This window comes from Leptopilina heterotoma, unplaced genomic scaffold (genome assembly GCF_015476425.1).
Source record: "Leptopilina heterotoma isolate Lh14 unplaced genomic scaffold, ASM1547642v1 Lhet_27, whole genome shotgun sequence".
Classification (NCBI taxonomy): Eukaryota; Metazoa; Arthropoda; class Insecta; order Hymenoptera; family Figitidae; genus Leptopilina; species Leptopilina heterotoma.
The window spans coordinates 1,082,359-1,108,356 of record NW_025110978.1 but is presented as its reverse complement, the minus strand read 5'-3'; the positions used below and the strand labels follow the sequence as shown (position 1 = coordinate 1,108,356).

Here is a 25,998-nt window from a genome sequence, read left to right as displayed (position 1 = left end):
ATAAAATTCCCTATCACTAATTTATCAGAATCATTAAAGTCTGTAAATTTGTATGACAATCACTATTCCAAAAATGGTATTTACGATTCCTCATTTATATTTTTATAATGATCGCGCGTACAGTGTTGGAGCGATTTGTATATGTATATATATATATATCTGATGTTCAAGAACCGAAATTCTTTTTTCATGTAGCACTCTCGGACATGTGCGCGCATGAATGTGCTTTATTGCGCGGGATTTTATTACTTGTTCAACGGCAAGTATAGTTAAGTGCATACTCAAGTTTTAACGATCGTTAACAATGAGTTCTACATGAGATATAATAATGAGAGACGGGTTTTTATATATACATATATATGTTACATACAAAATAAGGAGGTGCTTTGAAGAAGCCATTCTGGTCCCTTATTAGATATTCTGTGTTTAAGCTGTCTAATAGAAGCTAACGAAACTATGATTATAATTAATATATCTATTATTCCTTTTAAGAACAAAGTATATTAAAAAACACGTAAAAATTAAAATACACTTAAAGATTGAAACACGCTTATAGAAATTGAAACAGATATATATATATATGATTTAAAAATTAAAACATAATACTTAAGAAATTTTAAAACGCTCGAAAATTAAAGTAACATCTTAATAAAGTACACCCAAAGAAAAATTTTATTTAAATTAAATAAAAATTTTTTGAAACAAGTAAAATGTCTAGTCGGTTCTGAGTCAAATATTATCTTTTCTCTATACTGGATGTAGAATTAAACCCTGTATAGTATTAAACCCCAATATATAATTTTATATACCATATGTGAATTCTTTTTATTATTCTGATCAATTTATTTGGTTTCGTTATATGTATATTTAAATCATTATAATTGTTTCGTTATTGTACAACATTTACGGTAAATTATTGCGTTTCTCATTTTGTGTTTAAATTAATATAATTAATCAAGTAACTATACAAAATAATCCAGGCGGTGTATTAGATGATAAAAAAGATAAGAAATTAGTTCGATCAAAATAGACGAGATATAAAGGTATAGAAGTTTCGATCCTATATATATGTATATATACGTTAAGTTGCATTCCAATGGGGAAATTTATTGTTATACTGTGAGAAAGGGTCTTTTTGCCCTCCAGGCGCAGTTCACTCTATATCGACGCGGATAGATACGTTATATTTATAGCGTCTATCTCTATTATTGTTTCATGTTGTATTCTTATACATGTACAAGACTCGACCCTTTCGTAACGTTTTCGCTTCGCTATTGTGTACGCCCCTTGCGGAAAATTTGAAATTTCGTCTCTCTTCCTGTGTTGATTTAGGCTGAAGTCCCATGGTAGCGTTTTGCGTTGCGTTTTGTAACTAGGCCATTAGTGCAAATATAGCAAACATATATCTCCATCTCTCTTACACTCATGGCCTAGTTACAAAACGCAACGCAAAACGCTGCCATGGGACTTCAGCCTTAGAACTTAGTCCGTATAAGCTCAATAGAAAAAATATACTATAGAGAGACGAAAAGTTACTATGAGGTGATAAAAAATTACTAGAGTGACACAAAGTTACCATGTGGTAGTAAAAATTGGTAGGTATGGTCACTTTTTCTAGAAAATATTTTCTAATACTTTTTGGCTTAAAAAAAGTTTTTCTATGACAAGTTTTGATTTCTAAAAAAAGTTTTTCTATGACAAGTTTTGATTTCTGAAAAAAGTTTTTCTAAAAAGTTATGATTTCTAATATTTAATTCCCTGCAATATTTGTGAAATTCTATAATTTTGATAAAAGTTATAAAATTGCTAAAAAATTAAGATTTGGAAATGGAAACTATATTTTGCATATTTTCTGTTTCTCAATCAGAATTCGGTTCACAAAATTATGAGTTTCTTTTAGAAAAAGAAAATAAAAATTTGCAAAATTTCTATTTCTAATCACAATTTTTTTAACAAAATTTTGTTCTTCTTTGAAAATAAATAGTAATTTTCATCATTTTTATATCAAAATTTTCAAAATTATTATATTTATAAAACATTTTTTTTAGAACATTTTAAACATATTTAGGTAAATTTCTATTTGTTAATTACGATTTTTAACTTGTTGATTTTAAAATTTTCTTTTAAATTTGAATAATTTCTATTTTTAATTATAGTTTTTTAATGAAATCTCCAGTATTTTTTTAAAGAATTAAAAAATTTTCATAAATTTTATTATTTAATCCTATACCTCTTTGATCGTCCTTACAAAAATTGAATATTATTGGAAACATATTTTTTTTAAATTACCTTTACTATAGAAAAAGAAATTTTTAGAAAATGACCTTTATTAGAAAAAAGAAAATTAGAAAATCACCTTCATTAGATAAAAGTTTTCTAGAAATTCACCTATATTAGAAAAAAAAGTTTTAGAAAATACGTCTTAATAGAAAAACTGTACCCCAACCGTAAAAATTATTAGAATTATGAAAAGTTGTACTATACACGGGAAAAAAAAGTCTGACTATAAATTAAAATTCAATTACATTTAGGCATCTTTTTATTAGTGTTTTGAACAATGTTTATAAATTCTTTTGATTTATTTTAACCAGAAATAAGGCAGATATGCTGTCGTAAACTGATGCTTTTCTCGACTTGCGTGACGTGTAGCAATTTTTATTTTTAACTAAAATTAAAAAAAAAAAATTTCTTACATTCTTAACTTATTTTCTAAGAATATGAACCTCAATTTAGGTAAAAATAATAAAAATTTTAAATTTTGAAGGTGTTTGAAATTTTTTCTTGAATTTTCACAATTTTTTTTACACTAATTACAAAAAAAAACACCCTTAAAATCGTGATATCACCATATAATAATATAATAACAGAAAAAATAATAAAAAATTTCTAAATATATATACTTTAAGAAAATGAAAAAAATAAATTTTTTGAAAGTTACAATTATAGGTTTCCCCCCTTAAATTCAGCCCATGTATTTCACATAAGTCTGTCCTTCTTTAACGGGGCTGACTCCGTTTACACATTAAATTCAGCCTCAAAAATAGGCTGAATGTAAGACTTTTTTTTTAGTGTGTACCTATAAGAAAAATTACTAGAGTGACAAAAACTTACTGTGACGTAATAAAAAATTGTTAGTGTGAAAAAATTTACTATGAGGTAGAAAAAAATTAATATAGTTACGAAATGCTGTACTATCTACAGTAGAATCTTCCACAAGTTATAAAATTACTAGAGTGAAGAAATATTATTACATAGTAATAAAATATAATATAGAGTGTCCAAAAAGTTACTATAACTAGTAAAATAAAATTACTAGAGTGTTGAAAAATTACTACTTAGTAATAAAATATTAATAGTGACATAAAAATTACTAATTAGAAAATTAAAATGATTATAGAGTGACAATAATTACTACATAGTAACTTTTTTGTCACTCTAGTAATATTTTAACACAATGTATATAGTAATTTTTCGTGATGAACACTGTTTGGTCATTAGTATAATTTTAGTTTACTAGTTTGTGACTTTTTTGTCAATCTCTACTATAGTAATGATTTATTAGTAAGAAGTAAATTAAAAGTACCAGAGTAACAATAAATTACTACATTAGTAATAAAATATTATTAGAGTGATAAAGAAGTTACTGACTAGTAAACCAAAATTACTAGAGTGACCAAAAAATTACTAACTAGTAAAATAAAATTACTAGAGTGACGAAATATTACTACAGTAATAAAAATATTACTAGTGTCCAAAAATTACTACACACGCAGTGATAAAATTACTATGTAGGTTGAGAAAACGTCCAAGTGTAAAGCTCTAATTTTCTCAAAATAATCATTCACATTATATATAATTTCAGGAGTGTGAAAAATTATACTACTATAAAGAAAAGTTACAAAAATACGTATAGAGTATAATAGATAATCTATCATCACCCGAAAAGATAAAATTCAATAAGTATGTTTTACTCCGTGTGATCACAAGGGGTAAAATCATTCAAGAAACATTATAGATCATTGAAAAGATACGCTTCAAAAAAAGAAAAGTTTATCTTTTATTGTAATCAGACATTAAAAGGAAATATTCATAAATATTTATATAAATACGACCAGAAAAAAAATCAATATGGAAAAAATAAAAATTTATATTATAGAAACGTCATTAGGATGACTATTTGATTAGATGATGTTCCGAAATGTTTATGTCGGTAAAATATATACATATAATAGTTGGGGAAGAGTGAAATGTTGTATAGAGGACCCCATGATACTGAACCAGTTGGTATACCTGGAGACCGATATTCTTGGTTGGAAGCGCCACGCCTCCTTTGTAATCCTGCTTTTTAGTCCCTCCTTCCCATCGAAGCCGGTTGGTGATCAGCTGATCAGCCTCTGGGCCCTAAATGCCAAGATCTTTGGAGTGAATCTCGATCAGCAGCTGCTGGAACAATTCTCCACGACGAATTCCTTGTTGAAATTGGCTCAATTTTATGGATTCTTGGCTAGCGCCTGGATAGTTCTCCTAGTTTGGATGTGAAATTTGTTTTCTTGATTTTCTTCATTTAAAATAGGGGTTTATCAGGGGCTAAACAAGTTTTCCTATTTTGCTATCGAATGCTATTTGAAATTGGGAAAAGTGGGTCAATTTAAGCACTAGGAAATGTAATCTATAGAAAAAAGTGACAAGGTCGGAAAATTGGTGTTTCGTTAAGCGTTACAAACTTTCCGGACACTAAACAGTTTCTATAGAGCCACACAAGTGGAGATAACTTTCATCAAAATCTTTTCTAAAGCGTAAAATTTAATTCACATTTTATTTTTTATACGTATATAAAATTATAAAAATACTACTTAACATTTTGAATGCTGAATCATAAATATTTTTCAAAATAGTTAACATCATCGTTTATTTGTGCGAATTACAAAAGTATGTAACACTTAAAATAACAAGATTTATTACACGATAATAACGTTTCATATTTATCATAAATACGACACTTAGATACTTCAATGTCAGATTGTATTAATTACATATTTTTTCGCAGGTCAAATACTTTCGTTACGAAAAAATGTTTGCATACATAAAACTGCTACGCGCGGAGTTTAGTGGGTTTCTTTGGAGGGGTTTTTTTTAAATATATACGTATACATAGTAGAAAAAAAACAGTTGGCGTGACGAAAGAATATTGAAAATGACGTTCTCATGGTAATGTATATCCCTTCTCGCAAGACAAAGCGGTCACGAATCGTCATAGCCAAGTGCAAATTTTAATTATGTCAATTTCGAGACGGTCTTTTTATACCGCAACTGCGAGCAGCGCGGTTGCATGTCTACAGAAGATCTTTCGTGCCAAAAACATATGAATTTCGTGAAAAACATTATTTCGAATGTAAGGAGGTGATTTTAATCGTTTGGACTACATCAGAGACAGTTTTATTTCAATACGACATTCATTCATAATTTTTGCAAAATCCTTGAGGAATTTTTACTGTTGAAGATATTTAGTAAAATTACTATATTCTTTTTTGTTCAAAATTTGTTATTTAAATCTAGATTGTACCTATATTTGGTATATTTTATCCTACAGTGGAACCTAACTAACTGGGACAGTTCAGAATAATGTTTATTCGTATCGAGAAATTCCAGTGAATCTACCAAACTATTTTAGTTTTATTTCACTTATATATTTTATTTTACCAAACTATTTTTATTACTAAACGTAACTTTTTTATTAGTTGTTTTAACTAATAAAAAAGTTTGTTGGTCTACCTTTCAGTTGATTAGTAAACTATCTCTGTTAGTAATTAGTAAGTTTTTAGTAATTTTATTAGTAACATTAGTAAACCTAACTATTTTATTATTAGTTGCATTACTAACTAAATAGATAGATAACTAAATAGTAATAGTAACTAATAAACTTTAGCAACTACCTTTTAACTAATATATAACATAAATAGCAGTCACAAACAATAATTTTTTTCTCAGTGAGTCATTTAAAAATTAATGACTGTAGATTTAATTAAATAAAAATAAATAAAAACTAAAAAAATATTGTACATATTTGAATATGATATAATTATACACTTAATTTCATTGCACTTGAACACATATTAGAAACTATTCCAAAAGTCCATAAAAATTACATTCAAGTTCCAACCGCAAGGAATAGAACAATAAATTTAAACTGAATTGAATACAACGCGTACTTTTTTTTAAATATCTATATATATAAATTATTTGCATTGGGATTGGAAGGAAAATTATGATGGGGGTATATATTTTATATAATATAAACTTATGGATACAGTTATGGACTTAGCATAAAGTTTCATTAACAAACTTTGTATCGTAATATATTATAGAGAGAGTTTTTTTTGCATGTGTGATTTATACCATATGGTGTTCTTATAATAATAAACAGAAAATATACGATAGGCCCTATGCGCTCGCATATATATATATGCGGCGTACACCACAGACTTACGTTAAATAAAACATATTCTTAATGTAGGTAACTTCTTCAGAATAAGCATAAATCAATAAATTTGTACGGACAAGCGTATAACAATACCATTAGTCTCTGTTGATGGAAATAAGAACACAAGGAGCGATAAATTATCGCAGGCAGACATTAAATCGTAGGCTACAATTAAATCAACATACCTACACTATGCGAAGGTAATTGTTTGATGCAGAAAATGGGCTTTCACTTACCAAATGAAATACACGATTCATATGTATATACATACCTATATATTTATTGTTTCAAACACAGGAAATTACAACTAAACTAAGTTAGTGACTTACAACAATCTTACAATCTTACACGCGCGGAGAATTTAAAAAAAACACATTTTATTTCTCTATTATTATTCAGTAATTGTTGATTACACTTTTATTTTTTCGATAAACAAATAATAATGAATAACATTTGCTTCTTGATAAAAAATTATTACTATTACAAAATAAGTAAATGAATAATAATTACAAATAATAAAATAATAAACAATTATAAATTATAATAATACAATCATTAAATTGCTTATAATAATAATAATAATGTGATATTAATTTTTTTATCAAAAAATTAGCATTAGATGCATTTTAAAATTATTGATGTTACTAAATTGTGAGTATTATAATTCTTTTTAAATTTAAGAGCTATAAATTGCATATAATATCCCATGTATATATATACAATATTACTTGAACAAAAAAGTTTTCCTGGCCGCAGAGATAGGGAAAAAAATTTAAATCGATTTGATGTATATATATATATATATATAAAAGAGAGAGAATTGAAAGTTTACCAAAGTGAATGCTTGTGGCTTATAAAGAACAGCACAAATTGACTTCAATTGCATTATATACACACAGTTTTATCAGTTAAACTACAAACGTCGAAACCGCGAGACTCGAATAAATGACTATATATGAAATCACAAAAAATTTTAGAGTTATATATAGGAGTCAAGGAAAAATCTTAATCAATTTCTTTTGGGTTATAAACATTGAAGTTTGAATTACATTTATGCACGCTGTAATATCAATGGCTTATAATGATATTATACTATTAATAATGTAAATAAAAAATAAAAAGTGTTATTTTAATACCGATTTTGGTGTTAAAGTAACAGGAACAAATTTTACCTTGTAGATGGCGCCACGTTCTATGTCGTTTAAAGCTATGTAGTGAAAGAACATTAAAACAGAAATAGAAGCAAAAAGGGAGAAAATGGAGGAGAAGAAGGATCAAAAGAAGGGGAAGAAAGAGAATATAAAGAAACGCAGTTGGAGAAAGAGATGCAAAATAAGAAGAAGAAGAAGAAAAATAAGGTCGAGGAGAATAAAAACGAGGTAAAGCAGAAAGAGAAGAAAATTAAGAGATAGATAAATTAATGATCTTAAAGAGATCAGAATGAACAGAAGAGAGTCGAAAAGGAAGAAATAAAACAAAGATTATAAAAAATAAGAGAAGAAAAATATTAAAATAAAGATAATAAAAATAAGAGATGACAAAAATTTGAAAAGAACATTTAACTCGCATATAGAATCAGATCTAAAACAAAAGACATATTTGATATTATATTATTATATGCTGTGCATAAAAGCGCAATATAAATTATATTATCTGGCGCAATTAATATCTGCTTCTTGCTTCTATTAATAATTGATAAATTCCGAAATACCGTGAAACTTTGATAGTTTTTTTAATATCGTGCTGGAAAATATATATGAAATGAGCGCGGTTTTACGTAATAGCATCCTCTACATTACAAACATATTCATATTATATGCATACACATAAATCTCCAAGTTAGATCGACTTTCTAACTGATCTCCAACTGAGTCATAAATTGTAACTTATATACCCCCAGTAGTAGTATGTATGTAGTTTGTAATTGCAAATTTTGCAGAAAAACTTTTGCGCCGACGAAATCTCAAGTGTGCGGTGACCAACGAAGTTATAATCTAATATTGCTAATAGCACATTTTTAAAGGTGCTGAACTGCATATTACGGGGGGTAATATTATTTCAATATTACAGAGTAGCATTAGTTTAATATTAGAGAGGGGTATAGCATTAGTTCATTATTACAGGGTAACATTATATAGTTTAATATTAGCTAAATATTTCAGGATTAGATTTTTTTAATATTATCTCAATATTATACAAAGGATGATATTATATTAGGGGCATTCCACGCCAAGCCGGAAATAATTTTGCTTTTGCATCTCAAATTTTTTTTAAACATTTTTTTCTTTTAGTACTCTTTGAAATGAGGTACCTTGATTTTTTTCAAATTTTTTCATAAACCGGTTCAGGAGATACAGGTTTTTGAAAAATTACGTTTTTTACTCTCTAAATTTGAATTAGTAAAAATGTTCACTAATTTGAATTAGTGACTGACTTTTTGCTTTTGAAATAGTAAACTTCACTAATAAAGAGTAACTTTTACTAATTTATTAGTAAAATTTACTAATTCAAAAGCAAAAAGTCAGTCACTAATCCAAATTAGTAAACATTTTTACTAATTCACATTTATAGAGAGTACGTAAATTTTTTTTTAAATGCTTATAACTCGGTCAAAAATTGATAAAATTGGACGTTTTTATAATAAAAAGTTTTGTTTTCACGCATAGTTTTTAATAAAAATATTTTTTAAAAATTTTTAAATAATTTACGATAAGATTTTAAAATTTTTAAAATAAAATTTCATTTTTAACAATGTATGTATCGATCAATTTTTTTCAAAATTTTTTGTAAAAAACTAACACTAAATAAACAATTTTTAAGCCTTGTTCGATCGTGGGCAAACGATGGGATCTATATTTATTTTGAAAATTTTAATTTTTATATACGCAGTGGTGGCCAAATGACTAACTTGCCATTTGACAAAATCACCCAAATTTTTCACAGCAAATGTGTTTTCAGACTGAGTCTCTCCAAACTTAACCTTCTTTCTGTGTAAAATTGTGATTTGGTCAATTGTCAAGTTAGGCCTACCGCTTTTCACATATAAAAATTAAAAATTTCAAAATAAATAGATCCCATCGTTTGCCCACGATTGGATAAGGCTTAAAAATTGTTAATTTAGTGTTAGTTTCTTACAAAAAATTTTGAAAAAAATTTACCGATACATACATTGTTAAAAATGAAATTTTATTTAAAAAATTTTTAAATCTTATCGTAAATTATTTTAAAATTTAATATTTTCTTTAAACATTATAATTATATTTTGTTTTAAAAATGTTTATATATTGCCTGAAACCAAGACTGGCCCTCCAAGGGCTAATGTTATATCTAAATATTACTTTAACATTTCAAAAAAAAATTATTAATGAAATTTTATTGTCTGAAGTCTTATTTTAAAATATACTTTGGCAGTCATTTTTAAGTTGTTTTCCGAAAAGTTATCAAAAGCATCTTAAATTACTGTTAACTTTAAATATTAATAATTACAGCGAATTGATACCAAAAATATGTATCAAATCAGAAGTTGATACAAATTTTTTGTTGGTATATCAATTTGATTTAATTATTCATTGTTAGCTTGAAATTATCAAATTCAACCAATTGATATACCAAAAATGTGAGTCAAAAGTCATAATTCGATCAAAATTTTTGGCATTAATTTGATCCAATTTGGTATTAATTTTATATTTTCAAATATTACGTCAACTTTTCCGCGCATATATTATTTATCTTATTATAAGCTGAAGATTTTAATTTTACCAAACATTATTTGAATCACAAATAAAATATTGAAATATTCAGGTAAAAATATACCTGCGCTGCTCAGATGATATACATTTTTTCGACTATTAATAATAAATAACAAGTTTTTGTGATATACGAAGAAAATACGAAAAGTTTTTGTTTAGCATCTATAATAGATACGGAACCGCAAAAAAAGTATCGAAATTATTCCGTAACTCTCGAATTAATCTATTTTCTTGCTCGCCATAACAAAGTCTATGCGTGACGCATTTCAGAAAAGATGTATGGCAATAATTTTCTTTTCAATGCGCGTCACTCATCCGCAACATCTCAGTTTTTCCTCATGAATCCTCCCCACCCTATGTTATATAAAATCTCGAAAAAATTGAGATGATTTAGCAATTTACAATAGCGTGTGATGGTCAAAAAATCCTTCACGCTTTTAAAATATTTATTTTTACGAATCCTTAATATGCGGAGCCAAAATCACTTCTTTTGCGATGCGACGGACGCGCACAGCTGCCCTCTCTTGTATATAATACGCATCACGAAAATCCTAATGCGGAGCCAAAATCACTTTATACTTGTGTAGAAAAAATATAAATTTCCCAAAGTAAGTGATCGTAGAATAAATTACGTTATTATGTATATGTATATACACATCTGCCATGGGCGGATAACACATTCGTTTATTTTGTTCCATGCCGTAAAAGTCGACACAAAAAAGGCAAAGTGAGAGAGAGAGAGAGAGGAATGGGGGGGCTTATATCAAAAAATGGAATGGGGGAGTGGACGTGTAAATTTGTGTATGAAGAGATTCTGCATGCTTGAACGATAAAATCCATATAGACGAGCGCCGAAGTGAATGTTTGTCGATCAGAAGAAACGAATTAGCCCTAAAAGTTGACTCGCCGCAGCGTTAAGGTGGTTTTTGAATATAAAAGGGGGGAAAGGGACACTGGTGAGGAGAGAGGGGGCAGAGAGAAATGGAAGGAGGCGGAGGAGCTTTTAGCGTCTGTCACTGGGGGCGTGAACAAGCGAAATAGGAGGGGCAAGATGGCGGGCGGGGTACCCCCACCACTTTATTCCCACTGGAAGGGGTATTCCTCTTCTTTTTTCTCTAAATCAAAAAAGAGACTTTCAAAATATCGAAAATTTTCAATTTTCTATTTAACAATACTGCTGCTAACGATTAGTTAATACTAGTGATGATTTTTCGTATATCGGAGACACCTATTGAGTGTATCGAGAGAGCGATAGTTCTCCAGAGCGAGCTCTAGAGTGTGAGAGGGGAATTGGAAAGCGGAGGGGGGATTGAGTGAAAGAGTGGGGAGGAGAAAGAAGTTGAAAGAGAAGGGATTTGAGAAATTCCTCACCGTGGAGACGTTCGACGATAGGCGGAGCATTCGGCCGGAGAGTTAATAGAGATACAATCGAGGGTGTCTAGTGCACTGCACTCAGCCTCGCGTAGGAGGAGTGAAGAGGGAAAGGGGGGAGCGGTAAGTAGGGACCTCAGGACCATAGTTTAGACATCACTGAGCGACGGATGGACAGCCAGTCAGACCCGTCACGGCAGTCGCTCGAGTACTCGGAAACCACGGGAAAAATCTTCCCAAACAGTTTGCGTTCTACTCGCACAGCATCCCTGGACCAGTGTACCAGTAAACTTTATTCTCTTTAAAGACTTGAACATTTTTTTATTTTCCGAAGTGTTTCGAAAATACATTAAAGTGATCTTGTTTAATACATGAAGTGCAACTGAAACGTGTATCGAATTTTGTACAATTTCGAACGATTTTAAAATGAGTGTTGCGTTAGTAAGCATGGAGTCGGCGTACGGTTTACGTTTGGGTGGTATCCCATCTCATCATCATCTTCACCATCCTCTTCTACATCATCATAGGCGTATGTGCTCGCCACCAATAGCCGAAAGTCATCATCATCATCAACTTTCGAGACGTGATGAACATTCCGACTCGGAATCAAATGCCTTGAGATTCAGTGTTGTTAATATATTACGACCCGAATTTGGAAGAGAGGCTATATTGACAACAAAGACGAGTACATCGCCAAAATCATCAGCAACAATTGTGAAGCCAATTGCGCACAGTCCAATTCCATTGCCGCGCGATTTGAGTCTCTCGTCGTCGAGATTGTCACCTCCTGAATCGCCGCCAGTATCGGTGTCGAGTCAAAGGGACCGCGACTCATCCTTCTCGTCCCATTGCGGCTTAACGTCACCACTCCAAAGGCATTCCGGACTCAGTAGGAGTGGAAGTCTTGAAAGTCTCGCGAGCAATAGGAGTTCTGTGACTGGCAGCTCAGTGACCGGCGCGCCGTCCTTGTGCTCGACCTCGTCGACCATCAGCGGGGAATCGTCCATTAGCTGTGAAAGTAACAGCGGAAATGCAGCATCCACCACTGGAAGTGGCTCAACGGCCAATGGAACGAATGGACAAAGCGTTTGGCCCGCTTGGATTTACTGCACGAGATATTCGGACAGACCCTCTTCCGGTAAGTTGAAAGTTCTTGTTTTCTTAGAAACTTTTCTTTATTTGTATTTAAAGTCATTTAATATCAGAGTTAATTAATTACTACTGTTAACTTAAGTTTCAAACTACTACGAATTGATACAAAAAATTTGATAAAATAAATTAGAAAAATCAAGAATCAAAAATCGAAGATTTTTGATTCTTGATTTTTCTAATTTATTTTACGATTTTGTTACTTTCTGAAATTAAAATTATAATTTTGGGAATATTTTCTACTCGAAATTTTTAATTCTCTTACTTATTTTTGCTTGGAAGAAATTTTTGAAATTCGCTTTCTTGAGAATTGTTGAATTTTGATTTGTCTTAGGATGAAAGTTTAGTTGTTGCTTATTTAGGATGATGACAATTTAATTGCTCCACTGTTAATTTAGTAGTAACAAATTTCAACGAATTGATACCAAAAATGTGGATTAAATAAAAAATTGATCCATTTTAGTATCAATTTGATAATTTAAAAAAACTGTGATCCTTGTTTAAGATGAACAACTTCTGAAAATTAATACAGTTTTAAAAATCGAAATTCCATAAATTTTTATCACGATGATAAAGAAAGTTGTTTAATTAGTTCGAATGGGAGGAATTCCAAATTTTTCAAATTTATGAGATGTTCCTAAAGTTCGTAAATATAAACGACGATATTTTTCTGTTTCTATCAATTTGTAATTTTCTTTTATTTAAAAAATTATTTTTTCTATTAAAGAGACAAATTCGGAAGTGAATATTAATTTACCTACATTATTTTTCATTTCATTTTAGTAATTTTGGAAAAGTTTGAAAGTTACTAAAATTTAAAAATATTCTAATTGAACATTTAGTTAAAATATTGTTTTGATGATATGATGAGATAATATAATAAAAATAATATAATAATGATATATAGTGTAAAATAATAAAAAAAGACACAAATATTTTTTAATTGTTAGAAAACAATACTTTGTAATAAAATTAAAAGAAATAATAAAAATATCGTCATTAATTTGAACGTGTGCAACTTTAAGGGGAAGGTACAGCCATATTTTTAACTGTATTAAAGAAGTAATTTAAATATTCAACAAAATTATTTTTAAATTAATTTTTTGTGAGGAATTTAATGGTCATAAAATATTTTGAATTTTTACTTTTTTTAAAAATTGGTAGATTTTAAAATCCATACGCAATTTTGTAGACAATATGTTTTTGAATCCAAAAAAAAAATTTCAAATAAATAAATTGATTTTCATAATTTTTATAGCATTTTTTTTAGAAAAAAATCTCTGTTTTTAGGCTGAAAATGCTAAAAAGTACAATTATTCTTCATTTTTTTAAATGAAAATTCATTTGTTTACTTTTGTAACTAATTTCAGATCATAATTTTTATATATAAAAAATAAAAATTCTAAAAAAAAATTAGGATAAAATTGTGATCTGAAATTGATAAGAAAAATAAACAAATGAATTTTCTTTAAAAAAAAAAATGAAAAATAATGGTATTTTATAGCATTTTTAGCCTAAAAACCGAGATTTAAAAAAAAAATGCTATAAAAATTATGAAAATCAATTTTTTGTGTACCTATTTAAAAACATATTTTCTACAAAATTACGTATGGATTTCAAAATTCACCAATTTTTAAGAAAAATAAAAATTCAAAAAAGGTAAAAATATTTTCTGATATTGTACGAAAATTGATTAAAAATTTTATCGTCTCGTCTCGTTTTAAATTCACAATGATTGTTATAAATTATAACCATACCGTCACGAACGTTGAGAAACATAATAATTGCCCACGCTATACATTTGTAGGGAAAATATAAAATATATGATGTAATTAACAACTATTTATCGCATCTTATAGACCTGACTTATTCTGTTGGGAAAAACTTATACTTAGTGCGGGAATAAATAAAGTTTTGTCCAGATATAGAATTTAATTGAATTTAGTTGCGCGAGGATGTATAATGACACATTTGGAGTATATATAAAAAATAGAATTTATTATTATATATATATGCACTTAGAGATAGAGAGAGAAAGAGCGAGAGAGGGAGAGAGATGTATATAGATATGGATATAATATGTTTAGCCACGTGTTGTGTACAATCGACTCTTGGAGGTTAATGGACGCTGAAATAAAGCAGCTGCTAACTTTCGCAGGGTTTAATTGTTTCACAGTTAGAAACCATGACCTACCCCTAACAATTAAATGCTTCTTCTTTTGTTGAAATCCCCAACGATAAGTCGAAACCATGGACGCTCGGTGCGGTTATAACAAGACATTGTACCCGGGTCTTTATGTACCTGGAAAACTACATATAGAGTTGTATGCATTTTTTATTAGGTGCACTTACACTGGAGCCGTGAATTATTAGCAAGAGAGATAGTTTCTTCTTTCATTGTAGAGTGTTTTATTTTTAAAATTGTAATAATTGAAATTAAATTGAGATTAGGTTTTTGATAACTTTGGAGAGATATTGTTTCAAATTCTCTTTTCTTTATTCTTTGCTATTTCATTTTTTTGGTATTTTATTCTTTGCTATTTTGTTTCTTTGGTAGTTTATTCGTTGACATTTCATTTCATTTGTACTTTATTCTCTGCTATTTTATTTCTTTGCTGTTTTTCGAAATTAGACTGAATTCTGGTACTGCTGAGAAACATTCCCACCGCTGTCACCATTTCTTTCTTTTGGGGACCTTCTCCTTTAGATTGAAACAGTTTGAATTCTCTTTGAAGCAAAATAACGTTCCGCTTTGGAGCAAAAACCGAAATTTAAATTGGAAATTTATTTCAAAGTAGTTTTCTAAAAAAAATCATTCTCTTGATTGTTATTCTACCTTTTGGTCAATTTTGTTTCTGAAATTCCCTTCCTTTTTTTTTAAGGAAAAAAACATTGCAACTAAAATCAGAAAGTAACAATAATCACTCGTTTGTTAGAAATTTTATGAATATTTTTCTTATTTGAAAATAAATTTTGCTAGAAGCTTTAATAGAAATTGTAAATTGTTTGTAATTGTTCGTATGCTGACCAGGTTGTTTATTAATTTTTTTGCAGGACCACGAACAAGAAGAGTGAAACGTCCGAGCGGTGACAAGATCAGCAACAGTAGTAGCACATTACCCGACGAGAAACGACCTAGAACGGCCTTCAGTGCAGAGCAGCTGGCGCGACTCAAGAGGGAATTCACCGAGAACAGATACTTGACTGAGAAACGAAGACAGCAACTCTCAAGAGACTTGGGCTTGAACGAGGCCCAAATCAAGATCTGGTTCCAGAACAAGAGGGCGAAGATCAAGAAATCCAACGGTCAAAAGAATCCACTCGCTCTTCAGTTGATGGCTCAGGGTCTCTACAATCACTCGACCGTTCCAGTCGATGAGGATGGCGAGGAGATCGACGACAGAGTTGAAAATCAACAGTCGTAAATCCCATGGGGAGTACATGAGAAAATCACGTGAAATCTTCGTTTTGCGATTTCTCTTTCGCGAAAGATAAAGACAGACAGAGAGAGAGAGAGAGAGAAAAGATGAACGATAACTCAACGGATGACGCGATTCAAGAAGATTCCCGCAGATGCTCGTGTACAAAAATGGAAGCAGAATTACCGAGGATTGGAATTACAAAGATTCACTCGTAAAGTATCGAAAAAAAATTGATTCACTGTCGCAGGACATTCGCAATTTTCTTCTTCTTTTTTCTTCTATTTTGAGAAAGAAATTGTGATTGACGCTCGATAGTGACTGTTTCTAATGGACTGATGCTTGTGGGGAAAAATGTCTGTAATTTTCCAGGCGGAAAAAAAGAAGAGAGAAGGAATGAAAGAGAGAATCTACTAGTGTGGATTTTCATCAAGCTTTATCATCATCTAGTACTGTAGAATCACTCCAGGGCGTTAATTTTATTCATCTTCGTAAAATTTTTTTCAAATTAAAAATTCAATAACGAGAGTTGAAAAGTCCTCAATAATTAATTATTAGCCTGATTAATTTTTTATTCTCTACGTAAAATTTTAATATTTTCGTGCAAGAGAACGTTTTTCCTAAAAACAGAGAAAAACAAAAAATTAAAAAAAATCAATTTCAATTTTTTTTTTTTTTTGAAAATTGCTAATTTGAAATAATTGCATCATGTAATTAATTTATAAATGACGTTTTTTCTATAAGCGAATTTTTGAAGAAGTTTCAAATAATTTTTAAAGAACTTTCAAAGAAATTTCAAGAAAAAATCAAATAATTTTCAAAGGATTTTCAAAGATCTTTAAAACAATTTCAAAGAACTTTAAAACAAGTTCAAAGATATTTCAATTTTTAAAAAAATAGAAATATGTTTCATTTGATAAATGAAAAAAATGGAAACAAAAATTAAAGATACTTTGAAATATTAAATTTTTTGGAAAATTAAAATTATGAATTTTTTGTTTATGGAAACAATTAGCCCTGTAAAAACAATTAGTCTGTAAAACTGAGATGTCGACTGTATTTATTGGCTGTATTTGTAGGTAGAGAGTTTTATATAAATAATAATGTGTAAGGGTCGATTGAGACGATGTCTTTAAAATATTTATTTAATTTTTTTGTAAATAGAATTTTGTAAATAGAAAAGATTGTAAGATAATGTGTTATATAAACAATTTTATCAAGAGAGATATATATTATATCTATAAATTTCCCCCCACCCCTCAATAAAATGTGTAAATAAATAATTCAGGATTTATATAAATATATTATAAAACGATCTCAATGACATTCGTCTGCGTTAAAGATATATTATAATGTACGTTAAATGTAGAATTTATATAAATGTATAGTAAAAGAAAACAGCGTCCCAGTGTCTCGTAATATGTACGCTTAATTATTAACTTGTAGCGACACATTTTTTTGTGTAATCAACGTACACGTAATCACATTGACCATGATTAAAAAATGAGAAGTACAATGAAAAATGATATTTTTATTTTTTAGACCTCTCCCCTTTTTTTAAATATTTCAACTGAAATATAAATATTAGTGATTATATTTTAAATAACGAAACAATAATGATTATGTTTATTTATTTGATATAAAAAAAATATTCTTTGAGGAAATATTTCTGAAAAAGGAATAAATATTAAAATACTTTTTTGAAAATTGTTTTATTCTTTATTGATGAAGTTTGAAAAAATTTAATTTCTCCCGTTGGCTGAAAATTTTTAAACAATTATAATAATAATTTAATTGAAAAAAATAAGAATATTCTTTGCTAGAATGTTTTAATATTGCGCCAATTTTTCTGAAAATCAAATATTAAAATATTTTCAAAACTTTCCCCCCTGGAATAATTTTTAATTATCACTGAAGATTATTCGCTGAATAATAAAAAAATATTTTAATTAATTTGTTTAATTGAAGAAATAAGAATTTTCTTTGTAGGAATATTTTAATATTGCGGGAATGTTTCTGAAAAATGTTCGAAATTCAAATTTTTGAATTTTTTTTTTTTTAAGAAAATGATGATTAATTTTTTTATCAATACAAAAATTAATTAATTATTCCACGCTATTTGAGTAATTATCGCGTTTTTTTTACTTGCAAGATATTATAATTACAAGAGTTTTCTAATTTTCCTTTCACGCACGTTCGATAATTAGAAAAGATTAAATTAACACCTGAAGAGAAATAACTGTGATTAAATGAGTGTAAGATAAAATTCTCGCTGACAATATAAAAGAATAAAAGAAAATGACACTATACGGATATAATAAGTGTGAACAAATGATTAATTAATGACGCATATTGCTTTTGAGAGGAAATATAAACATTTTTTTTTTCATTTGTTTTTTTACTTCATTTTGCTTTGCCTTAAAATAGTCGATTATTACGACATTGCACATAAGTTATTGCAAGTTATTAAAAGGTTATTACGTTATAAATCAATTCTGAGACAAGACATAGGACAAGAGAGACAAGTTGCCTTCGGGCACAATGTGTGTTAAGGGTGTGCAAGCAAAATAAATGCAGATCCTCCTCTCTTCCTGTATATGTGTACGACGCTTTTTGTGAATTATGTATTCGATTTACTGTATTATGGTGTATTCGCTTTGGTATCATTTTCAATTTAAATAACAGTTATTAATTCGTGTGGGGTTTAAAATTTTTTTTTATTTTTCTTATGTATTTACAGTATTCTCGAATTTCGTTAGGTATTTAACTTTTAATCAGTATGGGATTTAAAATTTTTTTTTTATATTCATAAGTATTTAAAATATTGGAAAGTATTTTGGAATATAGTTAGGGACTTAGAACTGTATTTTGAAGTATTTTTACTTAAGTATTCGAAGTATTTGAAGAATTTGAAGTATTTAGTATATTTAATCAGGACAATAATTATTTTTAAATAACTTAATTTTTGAAAGACTATCATAAAATTATTACTTATAAATTAATTAAAGAATAATTATACTTAAATATTTCAAAATTAATTGGATTTTAAAAGAGTTGCATTTAAAATTTTCATAAATAGATGAACTTCAAAAGGTTTTCATTTGAAATATTATAAGCTTTCAATTTTGAATTAATTTAATTAGAAATTCTAAAGAACTTAAATTTTTGCAAAAATTTTCAAAATTTAAATAATTCTGAAATTAGTTAAATTTTTTAATATATAATTTAATGAATTATTAAAAATAATGAATTTATAGAAGAATTTTAGTTTAAAACATAAAAAAAATTAATTTTTGGAAAAGTTACAAATGATTACAGAAATTAAATTATTTTCAAAAGTAATAAAATTCTTTACAGAAATTCAATTATCTTCAAAAATTTTTTAAAATTCTCGTCAAAATTTCAATTATTTTCAAAAGTAATAAAATTATTCTCCAAAACTCAATTATTTTCAAAAATTTTAATAAAATTCTTGGCAAAATTTCAATTATTTTCAAAAAATTTCCTGATTTTAATGATTTTCAATACATCTACTATTTAAATATAATTTCCAAAAGAATTCAATTATTAAAAAAAAAATGTTGATTAAATTCTACGCAAACATATAATTATTTTCATATATAATAAAAATTTCACAGGAATTTAATTATTTACAAATTTTTTTTATAAATTTCTTTGCAATAATTCCATTATTTTCAAAAAATTATAAAATTTTTTACAGAGATTCAATTATTTTCATAAATAATGAAATTCTTTTCAGAAATTCAATTATTTTCATAAATAAATAGAACTTATCGCAGAATTTCAATTATTTTATCAAATTTCGTCGAAAAAATTCCATTATTTATTTTTGTATTTAAATAATTGAATGCTCGTAGAATTTTCTAATGAAAATTGATTTCAAAATTACTTTTAGTTAATATTTTAGATAATAATTGAATATTAAAAGCATTATAAGATTATTAAAAAGGTTTCAAACTAAAATCTTTGAAAATATGAATTATTCATACTTTTAACTAACAATTCTGTAGAATTAACTTTTTTTTTAATAAGTTTAATTGTATTTTTTTATAAAATTATTTGGAGTTTATTTTCTTATATATTAATTGAAAATTTCCAAATAATCTAAATTTCGTAAAATTCAATTGTAAACCAATAGATTTGAAAATTTATTCTCAAAGCATTTTTTCGAAAACTATGTGAAAATAATTGATATGAAGAAGAATTTTGGTTTAAAATTCTAGAAAATAATAATTGAATTGAAATAATAATGAAAATAATTTTGAAGAAGGTACAGAGTAACAATATAAAATAATGATTTTATTACTCGGTAATCTTTAATTTTTATAAAACATGAAAAAATCGACCGTTTCGAGTCTTCGACTCGGAGTGATCGATATCTTCATGTTTTATAAAAAATATGCTTAGAAGTTATTGAATTTCAAAAGGTTTGAATTTGAAATTTTTGAAAATCTGATTTCTTATGGAAAAATAATAATGGTTAAATATTTATTTAAAAATGAAGTTATTGATGTTTTGATTTAAGAAATATATTCTATTAAATCAATCATTTTAGCATATGCTCCTTATATGATAATTCTATAGATTCTCTAACAGATTATTATCATTTTATTATTATTATTTTTATTGTTATTATTTTTATTACTACACTGAGAAAACATTATACTTAAATTGAAATAGAAAAATAATTTGAATTGATTTTGTTTAGTTGAAATTAGTTTGTAAGTTTAATCCCAATATTTAGAAAATATCTACTGCTTTGATTCACAAATATTATTTGTTTGAATAATTATGTTTAATTCAAACATATTTTCTGTTTTGATTTAAAGAAAAATTGTGTTTAAAAATTTTATGTTTGAATTAAATATAATATTTCTTTAAATAAACAAAAGAATATGTTTCAATTAAACTTAAATATGTTTGACTGTATAGCAAAAATATTTTAAGTTTGATTTAAACAAAATTTCTTCGAATCAAATAAATCGTTTTCTCAGCGTATTATTATTATTATTATTATTATTATTATTATTATTATTATTATTATTATTATCCTATTAGGTATATTAATTATCCTAATTATCTATTAGGATAATATTTTATTATCCTAATTAAATAATAGGATAATAATAATATTTTGCTAATTTTAAAAAACAAAACAAATAAATTAACATTCATATAAATACTGTCATCAGTGTAAGAGGAATGTTATCAGGAAATGCATATGTACATATGAAGGACCATTAAAAACGAAATGCTCGCAATTAATGGAAAGTGTGCTTATAGTTTATTCTCTTTTTTTCATCAGACAGCAAAACATTTATCTTAAATTAATTCCAGTAATGTGCTCGAGTATTTTAATTAGGGAGATGGAAATAAACACAGATCGGATCGTATATATGTATATGTATATAATATTAATGTTAAAACGTGAAAGTTTCCCGGAGATTGACGATAACCCTTCCATGAAAATCATCACCCGCATCTGTCAATGTTTGCCACGCAACTCGGTTCCCACATTTGAAGACGTATCATTATTGTCGGAGATAAAACAGACTCTTCACTTGTCATACTCACCTTGTTCATTATATGCACATACATAAAAATACTGTCAACGAAACACGAAAGAATATACATATACCTGATGGCTCGTTAATTTTAGATCAATTATTCTGTCGCCTCGTGAGACACAAAGCCAAAACTTTGCGAAAATGCGTAATTAACTAATTATACAATGAGACAAAGACACGCCTTCGCGCATGTTTATGTAATTCAATTTATTTGTAATTTTTAAAAATTAATTTTTAAAAGTTCCAAAAAGTGTTGTCTGATTATAAATGGTTCTTACTACTTATTTTTGAAATCACTCTGAATAAATAAAGTTTAGCCTGACACTAACTGCCTTCAACTACTAAATCTAATTTTTAAAAGTTTAAAAACGTGTTGTCCGACTAAAATTGACTCTTACTACTTATATAATATCTTACTACTTATTTATGAATTCTTGATAAGTAAATAATCTTTAATTTGACACTAGCTGCATTTTATTACTAAAATCTAATATTTATAATTTCCAGAAAGTGTTGTCTGACTATAATTGATTTGTATCACTTGTTTCTGATTTTTAAATAATAGGCGAAATTTTGTCTGACACAAACTATTGTTTACTATACTAAATTCTAATTTTCTAAACTCTTTTGCTAGCACAGTTTTTCTGAGGATATGAAATTGAAACAAATAACGTATCAAAAAAGTTGCATCACAGAGAAAATTAAAGACACTATTTTAACTTTTTTTCGTAACTAAATCTAAAATTAAAACTACCATAAAATTACCTATAAAACTGAAATTAAATTTCAAATTAGAAATGAAAAATTAACCAAAAAAATAATATACTTTTTTTGACTATAAAATATAAAGAGACTGAAAAAAATTTATTTGATTGAAATAACTAATTACTTGACCGTTATCGATTAAATATATTTACTTGAATCAAATAAATTTCTTTTCACAGTGCACTCAGAAGAAACAAAAAATCACGATAATAATGTGCGCCATTCCATATCAGAAAATTAACAGAGTGATTAAATGTGTAACATGATTTGAGAGCATTGTTGGAAGATAATTATTTCGGTTGGCCTGATGTTAAGGGTTGTATTTTCCTCATCTAGCTCGTGTTCGCGTTAACTATATAGCTATATATATTCCTGGTGACCAAACGGGGGATAAATTACAGAGTCGTTGTCCTCGCCATTGTATTTAACTACGGCAATGCGTAATTGCTAGAATGCAGCATCCTGCAAACGAGATCAAGTAGAGAGAAGACGAGAGAGAGAGAAAGAGAGAGAAACAACGAAAATGGGGTTGCCTCTGTGGTTGAACCAACAGCCATTGCGATGGCCATTAGGGGTCTCTAGTCTTCCGCCAGTGGCTCACTAAATTTCGCCTTCTTGCGCCACTATACACTTTGTAATGCCGCAAATTAATGGGCACAGGACATTGTTTATAGCAAAAACAACAATGCTCTTGCGTTACGCTTAAAACATTACACACACTTTCATTAATTTTACCTGCTAGAATTTTAACTTCAAAAAAAAAAAAAAAAAAGACGGAAAAAAATGTTTATTTCCATACTTATTACAGACGTGGAAAATAATATTCGAATAAATGAATTGTTAATAATTAAATTCTATTAAACTCTATCTTTTCTAAATTTTAAACTTAAATTTTTTTTTCTTCAGAATTTATTTTCTTTGGAATTTTTTTCTTTGAATTTTTCTCCCTAACTTGGAAATAAGGCACCAAAAAAAGGATATTTGTCTCTTACAGCAAAATAGAAGTTTATTTGTTACAAATAAATTTTATTTGGTTCAAACAAAAATTTATTTCCGCCACAAAAAAATGTATTTGATACAAAATAAAATTTATTTGGTATACGAAGAATTTCTTTCTGAATCAGGATGGTCACAAGTTTCATTTTATCAATTTCCCTGACATTTTTCTAACAATTTAGTGACATCAAAATTAGTTTCCCTGACAAAATTTTTTTACTGGAAAATAAATGAAAGTTTACGGAAAATGAGTAAAATTTATGAAATTTAAATACGAAAATTTAATTTTTTATAATAATTGAACTGTCCATGTTTTTTTCTTCAATTTATCAAGGTGTTGTTAAACAACACTTTTTACGAGTATAAAAAATTAGATTTTAGTGGTAAAATGCAGTAAGTGTCAGGCGACAGTTATTTATCTCATTAGTGGAAATTCCAAAATAATAAGAGTCAAATATTAAAAAGGTCATTTATTTTTAGTTAACAATTTCCACGTAGAGGAAAAATTATATTTTAGCAGTAAAATTCAGTTTAAGATAGATTGAGTTTTAATTACTTTCATGAAATCTGAAATAAGTATAGTAAGAGTCAATTACAGACAGACAACACTTTTTCAAAGTACACAAATTAAATTTTAGTTGAAAGGAGTGATTTTGTCATTAGACTTTGACTCTGACTTTGATTTTGACTTTGACTTTTATTTTCACTCTGACATTGACTTCTATTATGATTTTTATTTCCACTTTGACTTTCAATGTAATTGTTTAAATCAAAGTCAAAGTCAAAATTGAATCTAAAGTCAAAGTCAAGTTACAAAGAGTCACTCCAGGATAGTATTTGTTAAGCAATTTATTTCTGGTTCCCAAAGTATTAAAAAATTAAGAAGAAAGGAAAAAAAATGAAAAAAATTTCAGTCAGTAGTAAAATTCGTTTTCAGTCAGACGAAAATTTGTCTAATTTTTCTGTCAGTAGTAAAGAACTATGCAGTTAGACAAAGTTTTTTCGAAATAATTCTTCTGTTGGTATAGTAAAAAGACGTAAATTTGTAGTATTAGTGAAAAATCAGACAATTGTGAATTTTTATAGTTGAAAAATAGAAGTAAGCTACACGGAGAGACCCACATTTGTAAAAATTACTAAAAATGGTTGCAATGACCGGAAATAAGGGGACTTTTAGCATAATGTACTACAGAATTAGATAAATTTACAAAAGAAATAGATAAATTTGCTACATTAAAATAGCAAGTTTTAATATTTTGTGTAAGAGTTGTAAATGTAGCAAAAATTGATTATAGTTTTCTCTAATTTCACTAGACAAAATCTGACAAATGAAAACAATTTCCACTAAAACCTACTATCCACTGTAGTAATTTTTGGTGAGCAAGTGTGGCTAGCGAGTGCAGTCATATGGCGCCTGCATTTCTATTGGTTGCTAACTTCGTCAATCTCCGTAAATGAGCCGATGCCATCCGATCATTGACAGTGACTATGTTTCGCGTATGTAAAATAAATTTGGATATTATCTACAATAATTAAATATAAAGTGAATCGTAGGTCGTTCGTTATCTCAGAAATTGACCATTATAAATTAATAAACTTTGCATTTATTCCTGTCCCAAGAACTATGTCTTATAATAAGTTGTTAAAAGTAAACTGCTTTCTCGTAAGTGCTGTAAATTTTCATCATTCAATATATAAGGAAACAAAGATGTATACTTTCAGTGAAATTCGTTGTCGTGCGTGCAGTTGTGTGTTAGTGTACTAATTAATCGCGTCTATACATATAAGTGAAATAAACATGTGTGTGTCTTCAAATATTTATCCAACAAATATATAAGTGTGTGTGTGTCTGTGTATGTAAAAATCCTTCCAGTTTGTCTCCATTAGTCAAGAATTCACGGGAAACCGACGATAAAAATCCCTATTTTTTCTTTCACTCTTTCTTTCTGCATTTACAAACGACTATAGTAATTTTACTGACACAATATTTCTGAGTTTACTACAGTTGTTTGTAACTATTGGGCGAAATAGTAAGAAACTTTGCTAATTTGGTGAACATTTGTCGGATTAGTGACTTAGTGTAGAAAATAGTAAAAAATACAAAAAGTCCCCTTATTTCCGGTGGTTGCAATGTGAAAATAGTAAATTCTAGTGTGATTTTATACAAAAATTAGTAACCTCGGTCGCCTCGGTCTCTCCGTGTAGAGACATAGTCAGACCTGTTGAATACTATAGTAACTTTTTTTAGTAGTAGAACAAGTTTTAGTCAGACAAACTTTTTCGAATACTTCTAGATTATTCTCAGTAGTAACGTTCAGTTACAGTCAGACCAAAATATCAGTTAAACATATTTTGTTCGTAGCAAAACTTAGTTATAGTCAGATGAACATTTTCGAATTAAATTAATTTTTAATTAAGTAGTAAAAGAGAGATTCAGTCAGACAATCTGTTTCAAATGTCGATAACTTTTTTATCAGTAG

The 25,998-nt window shown here is 27.8% G+C and overlaps 1 protein-coding gene across 1 annotated transcript; it reads left to right on the top strand.

The window, feature by feature from the left end:
• Positions 1-11,556: 11,556 nt before the first annotated feature.
• LOC122503799 (homeobox protein engrailed-2a-like) lies at positions 11,557-16,898 on the top strand. The gene is made up of 2 exons (XM_043614497.1): positions 11,557-12,739; positions 15,805-16,898. Exons 1-2 carry the CDS (start codon positions 12,028-12,030, stop codon positions 16,173-16,175), a joined length of 1,083 nt encoding a protein of 360 aa, XP_043470432.1. The 5' UTR covers positions 11,557-12,027; the 3' UTR covers positions 16,176-16,898.
• Positions 16,899-25,998: the final 9,100 nt, after the last annotated feature.